Genomic DNA, 7,500 nt, shown 5'->3' on the forward strand with positions numbered 1-7,500 from the left:
TTAAAGTATAGGCTATTTTATAATTGTTTGGAGATCAATTTCATTTCAAAATATATACAGGAAGCTTTTCTAGAGCATATACCGGTATAGGTGTAATTTTCACAACCATAGTCTATAAAAAAGGTTACTTGCACATATTGCAAAATAGTATAGGCTAATAGCCTTATATATAGGCCATACTATATATATATTTTTAAATCAGATGTAGGCCTATATATACAGTATAATAGGCTATAATGTTTGGTATCACCCCCCAAAACACAAATAAAATGACCCATGAAATAGAAATGAGGGCAGTGGGCATCACATCATGAATGATATAATGTGTGAGACAGTGTGACCTCTTTGTTGTGAAATAAGTCCCCTGGGCCGCGTCTATCCTGAACATCCATTCTCTAATAGTTCCCTTGTCAGCTTATTGTCAGTGATTGTCAACCTTTCTTCATATATGAAGGACCCCCATTTTTATATTATGCGCTTGGCCAAGGATATATATTTTGTTTTGATCTCTGGGACGGTCGGACCCCAAATCTATACAAAGTTAAATCTACAAAATGGACCGCGGGTCCATGTAGATGATGTAGATGTAGGCCTATGCGCTCTCAGAGTTACAGACCAATAACGGGTCCATTTGGGACCCCTGGTAGTCCCCGGACCCATGCGGGCCTGCGGCGTATAATTATATATCAGCTTATATATGTAGATCCGTTCTTAACATCTTTTCGGCAAGCGACAAGACAGTAGGCTATAGTATATGCATGCATCCATCCATCCATCTCGTCCTGGAAGACGATTATCCGTCATTTGGCACCTTCTCCCCCGGTCTGTCTCCACGGGCCCCTGGGCTGCGTGACTGCACCAGAGCATCGGCAATTAGCGTCGCAGAGGAAACCTCCACGTACACTATAGTCTCTCCACCGCACGTCTGGTCTGACTGATCTGACTCGGAGGCGCTTGCAGCGGAACAGTGAAGGAGCATCAGCCTATATTGGCTGGCTATATAGGTGGTTGACGAAAATATATAATTGATAAAAGAAAAGACCATTTAAAAAAAAAGGAATGTGACGAAATGGGCCTATTTTCATTTTGTATTTGCCTAATGATTTCTCATGCAGGGCAGGCACAGGCAGCGACATTTCGTGACCCTGTAGCGTGTGATCATTGATTCTTGATTGTCTTGATAGATGTTAGAAGGCCCTCCTCAAACTCAATAATCTCGATGGGGCGAGAGGGGGTGCAAATCGAGACGAAACCAACCATTCTGCATAGGTGTCCGTGTGCCAACAAGCCGTTTTCTTTCAATTATCATATTGCAGTAACACCAAGCATGACTGGTATCTTCTTTATGCCACCATTCATCCCCATACTGAATACAGTATAGCCTACACTAAACCTATAAATCAAAGTCTGACATATACACCCACCACAGCATGCGGTGGCCAATAAGCTATATTGATATGGACTGGTTTATTACCAATAATTTTGTGTAGAAATTACCATAATTGGCTATTTGCGCGTGCTGTTTTGCGTTGTTGAAGTGCTTCATGATGGACGAGGCTATATCATAATATGCATTGCTTCAAGTGCGAATAAAATGGAAGCCATGTAGGCCTAGGCCTTGTATAGGCCTATAGTTTAGGCTAATTGGAAGAATTCGGAACGGGATATGGATTTAGTTTTTATTTATAGCGTCTCCGACTCCCACCGTTTTTTAAAACATTCGTAAAACCACGCGGTGAAAACCTATGAATAATTGAAGCGACCATCTTGCCAAGACCGAAGTATGATGTAAGGACAGTAGGCCTATATGGCTGTTTTCATTTGGTAGAGAGGGTCGTTTTGGTGATGCGTTTGTTTCGCCTCCCAGGCCCCGCAGGGCCATGTGTTTTACTCATCAAATCGACCGTGCTCTGTGTGTTTAAAAGCCTCTCGGCCTTATATACAGCACGGCCTCCTCTGTTGCAAAGACACCTGACCACTGGAATAACACCTTTTGGGTCCTTTTTTACGTTTATTGCGAAGGGGAGGCGGTCCTCCTCGTATTTGGATAGTAAAAGGTTTTATGAGCATACTAAGAAGATGAGAGCGTGTGTGTACCCTGCGGTCAGTATTATTTATGGCACGCTGAGCGGTCAGTAGGCGAACCTTTCCTCGACCCCGTGTTATCCAGCCGAGTTGAATTACACGACACACCACAGCAGAAAGTTGTTACAGGCCTCATATCAGTACACCCTATACATACCCTGGCTATAGGCCTACCCCCACCACCACACCTCGAGGAGATAGGTCTATACACAATTCAAATCCTCAGTTAATTTACTAAATGATTTGTAGGCCTACACAATGAGTTGCAAATTGATAAATGAACACATGAGTGCTTTTAGGCTACTATGTCTGTTGTCTGTATCAATTTAAATGTGCCTTCAGGCTATAACCGTTGACTGCCTTTATTCTGCAACACGTGAATTGTATTAATAGGCTACTGAAGATAATTTGCCAGTTAAGTACGTGTCACATACTATAAAACACTATAAACCTTATCAAATGTCCTCTTATAACATGTTAATGGAATAGCCTACCCCCGATATATTTCCAAACATTTGAATAAAACGCATCTTCTGATCCTGAGGATAGATTCCAATGTCCTGGGTGCGTCAGTGATTTGGAAGATCGTTGATTGTGGATTCCAATCCCAGCAGATTTATACTTGTATTTGGCGTCTCCTTACAACGCCTCTTTTGTGCAGTAGCAGCAAGCATGTAGCCTATAAGCTACTTTAGCCTCTCCATTCACGATAAAGAACACTTGAATTCGTTAGCTTGTCTTTAGATCTATTGCAGAATAATAGGCCGACACTTATTAGCCTGAACTCACCCACTCCCTGCTCAATTTAGTGATTGTAGTGTTGGGTGTCCCCTGCGGTAGGTCAAGTGCACGGGGAACCTGCCGGCCAGACAGGGGCTCCCACACAGATTAGAGCCGCTCTGATGCATGCAGAATAGATAGAGGGCTCAGACCATGGGCGTTGAAATGTCCATTAGTCCATTTTTCATGGCAAGGACTCTATTTGTCCCATCTATAAACACGTTTCTGTTCCATGCAGGCCCAGGGACCCCCCCATACAAGACTTGTGTTGTTAAAATGTTTCAAGTTAAATAAATAAAAATAACATTTACACATTGATTTGCACGGAATCGACAGGAATCACGTATTTCTTTCAACAGAATGTTGTTGTGCCGGGGAGGTAAGACGTGAAACCCCTTGACCCCCCCCCCCCCCCCCCAGGACCCCTGAAGGTCCCCGGACCCCGCTTTGAGAAACGCTGCATTAATATAAAACCCTATAATTCAGGCCTACAAAATAAATGTAACCTAACATTTGTACATTCTCTGAGTTATATTGAATGAACACTGATGATTTTACTGTGCATAAATAATATAGCCTATACATCATGGTTTAATTATTGTTTTGTGAACGAGCACTTTGGCAGTATAGCCTATTTCTTAAAACCAAAAGGCCACTCCGTTATTTTTTATTTTTTTTTGTAATGACTGAAAAACAGACTATCGGGTAGATTTAATAGAATAATCTGTGTTTTATTGCCATGTATATGTTTGCACATTATGAGTAGGCCTACCGGTATGGCTATTATTTTAGATTTAGATTTAGTGCATTACACATCGAAGCAATTTTCAGTTATGCACAAAGTAAAGTAGGCTATAGTTTATATCACATCATGTATTGTAGTGGCCAAACATTAATTTGGGTATGAGGGTCAAGGATAAGATACGACATAATTTGATTCATGTTTTCTGTTGGGTTAAACGTGCAGTCTATATATTTGCTTAATATGAAGATGAGGATCAGTGCACTGTGTGATCCTTGATGCATGTGTTTGTTTTTGTAGACTAGATTTGCATTTCAATTGGGAACACCCGCGCTATAGGGACATGATACAGACATGCAGCAACTCTTCGTCTATATTGACTTAATATCGAATATTATTATCCCCGTCTCTGGGATTCTGCTTTAAAATGTATTTTGATGCTATTTAATTATTTACCATATACCCTTAAACACGTGTAATTATAGTTGCGCACGCACTGGGACACGTGTAGCCTACGAGACCATATATATAGGCTATTGTTGCAACCATATCAGCCTATATATACACACCCAAACTTCGGGTCGAGACCCATGTTTGGGTACCGGACCAAATTGTATGGGTCTCAAGGTAATATCCCCTTTTTCGTTTCCGAATATATATAGGGGCTATACGGCTACACATAAATTGTATTTCAATTCAAAAGATTAAACATTTTTCCAACAGTATTTCAAGCTACCCAAGAAGTAGCCTAGTGAAAATAGCAGATCCACAAGCTCACAACGCAGCACGAAGCATCTTGTTGTGAACTTGTAGATCTGCCATTCATCATTACTGACCAGGAAGAGTGCATGTGCGAGCGGGGGTAATTACGGTAAAAAAATAAAATGTTTACAATCAGAGATTATAGTCTGAAAATGATGTTCTAATCATTACTTTTCAAATATGTTATCATTGTTTTAACATTTTGGACAAAATAGCACATTTTACATCGAGGTGACCAGACCGTGCATGCCCTGTATGCATGCATCATACATGCACTCTTCTTGTATGCTTCTCGTATGAGTCGTATCGTCATGCTAACCATGTAACGTCCATGATGATGGATGGAACATAATAATAATTAAGGCTGGTAGGCCCAGTGACTCCGAGCATATAAAAGCACACGAATAGTCTTCTTCAACGTATAGGCTACGTGTTTCTTGGTTTATTTTTGACATACTATCATCATGGATTGATATTATACAAGATGTTACAGAATCCCATTCAACTCCTTCCCTTGCAGGACTCGGAGAGTCTTGGGGTCACGTGAGTCGAACCAGTTCGCTGGACAACGTGGGGAGGGAACTGGGCTCACATCTGTTACAGGTAGGACTAGTTTTTTATTTATTTATTTTCCTACAAAGACAAAATTATAATTTCATAATTTAATTTTATTAATATGATGTAATACATTGATGTGAAAACTGATGTGCTGTTGATTAATGTGCACTGTCCCTGATGAAGTGATAATAAATAAATAAATAGGCCTACAACAAATAATAAAAAACAGAAAAATATTTTTAGACCCATCTGCCTTTCAATATCTATAGTGTCAGTTTAGAACATAATAGGTCAATTTTATTAACGTGTGTGTGTGTGTGTGTGTGTGTGTGTGTGTGTGTGTGTGTGTGTGTGTGTGTGTGTGTGTGTGTGTGTGTGTGTGTGTGTGTGTGTGTGTGTGTGTGTGTGTGTGTGTGTGTGTGTGTGTTACTATTATTGTTATCTATCTATCTATCTATCTATCTATCTATCTATCTATCTATCTATATGAAGATAGATAGATAGATAGATAGATAGATAGATAGCCTGCTGTCTCCTGCTGCTCTCATTCTTGTGGGTTTAAGTCTGGAAATGCATTGAATGCATTCACAGTCACGCGCGGTGCCTCTCCGCTCTCCTCCACGTTCTGCGCTCTCTAGCCTACTTATAACACGCACACGCGCGCGCGCGCGCGCACACACACACACACACACACACACACACACACACACACACACACACACACACGCACACACACACACACACACACACACACACACGTTACATCACGATATAGTAACAAACAACACTAGCCCAGTTGCACATGCTATATACTGCTAGCCAAAGTGGAGCATACTGCAAATGGGACGACATTAAAGCTAAAACAGAAAATCGCGTAAATGCATTGATTGGGGGATGGATTGAATATGTTACCATTTAAATATCCTTATATCCTACAAAAAGACAAAATCACCAAAAAGCCAAAGGCTTGTCTCATGTTGGTCTAAAAAAAACCATTCAAACAATATAGGCCTCCACAAACAACACCACAACACACAATGATACCAAAAAATGCACTAAATCAATTCAGACTCATGTAACTCTTGAATGAGGCTGAAACATAAAAATAATAATTATAATGCTATACTACTCGGTCATTATTACATGGGTGTTTTGGCATTATAATTACTTGTCATGCTGAAAAGTAATTAATGATAGCTTATATACGGTTTCTTAGCCAGGCCTGTAATTAACCCATACTATTTAATGAATTAGAAAATAAATGATCCTGAGAGACATGCTGATGTTTTGCACTCTGTTCCACTATAATAGAAACCGGTTCATTGTCTCATTATAATCTGACTATAATATATAGGCTATTATTTACTGTACATGGTTACCTGTCGGCATCCACATTAATTACCGGTCGCCATCTAGTCCCATAGTAAGACTAAGAAATAATTTATTTCTAGTGTTTTAGGCCTTTAAGAATTTCAATCAAGAAAATTAATTGTCTATCTGCAGATGATGACAGGCTTTAATTACAAGCCAAATTAATCTAATCTAGTTTCTTGTGCTAATAGTGAACTCTCCTAAATCTTTTTATTATTTATTTATTTATTATTTATTTCTTCTTTTTTCTCTCTCCCCTAGACGTTGGATGGATTCATTTTTGTCGTCGCTCCAGATGGGAAAATTATGTACATATCGGAAACAGCATCCGTGCATTTGGGCCTGTCGCAGGTGTGTGTGTGTGTGTGTGTGTGTGTGTGTGTGTGTGTGTGTGTGTGCGCATGAGTGCGTGCGTGCATGCGTGTGTGCGTGCATGCCACGCACAAGTGTGTGTGTGTGTGTGTGTGTGTGTGCGCCTGTGTGTATGCATGTATGGCTAGTGTATACATTTGCATTAAAAGTATATACTATTGTTCTGGTGTCACATTGTCTGAGATGAGTGTTCATTCCAATAGGTAGAGTTGACGGGGAACAGTATCTACGAGTACATCCACCCTGCTGACCACGACGAAATGACCAACGTCCTGACCGCACACCAGCCTTGCCATTCGCACTTTGTCCAAGGTAAAGAAAGACCTGACCTTACCCTGACCCTGACCCTAACCCTAACACTTTGTCCAAGGTAAAGAAAGACCTGACCTTACCCTGACCCTGACCCTAACCCTAACACTTTGTCCAAGGTAAAGAAAGCCCTGACCTTACCCTGACCCTGACCCTAACCCTAACACTTTGTCCAAGGTAAAGAAAGCCCTGACCTTACCCTGACCCTGACCCTAACCCTAACACTTTGTCCAAGGTAAAGAAAGCCCTGACCTTACCCTGACCCTAACCCTAACACTTTGTCCAAGGTAAAGAAAGACCTGACCTTACCCTGACCCTGACCCTAACCCTAACACTTTGTCCAAGGTAAAGAAAGACCTGACCTTACCCTGACCCTGACCCTAACCCTAACACTTTGTCCAAGGTAAAGAAAGCCCTGTGTGGCATGGCTGACCTTAGCCTAACCCTGACCCTAAATAGGCCAAAACCACACCAATGGGTCGACATGCAACTCCTTGCAACTAAACGGTTGTAGACAAGTA

The 7,500-nt window shown here is 41.0% G+C and overlaps 1 protein-coding gene across 2 annotated transcripts in view; it reads left to right on the plus strand.

The window, feature by feature from the left end:
* The window catches only part of sim1a (SIM bHLH transcription factor 1a), a 27,804-nt gene that overhangs the window by 850 nt on the left and 19,454 nt on the right, over nt 1-7,500 (plus strand). Inside the window, exons 2-4 of one of the 2 annotated variants that reach the window (XM_080767631.1) lie at nt 4,890-4,972; nt 6,560-6,649; nt 6,874-6,982. In XM_080767631.1, the coding sequence (XP_080623757.1) occupies nt 4,890-4,972; nt 6,560-6,649; nt 6,874-6,982 (282 nt within the window). Of the gene's footprint in view, nt 1-4,889; nt 4,973-6,559; nt 6,650-6,873; nt 6,983-7,500 lie in introns of those variants that run through there. The other variant, XM_080767630.1, reaches the window with a different exon arrangement.

The sequence above is a fragment of the Protomyctophum bolini genome (genome assembly GCF_963924005.1).
Source record: "Protomyctophum bolini genome assembly, chromosome: 7".
NCBI classification, from domain to species: domain Eukaryota; kingdom Metazoa; phylum Chordata; class Actinopteri; order Myctophiformes; family Myctophidae; genus Protomyctophum; species Protomyctophum bolini.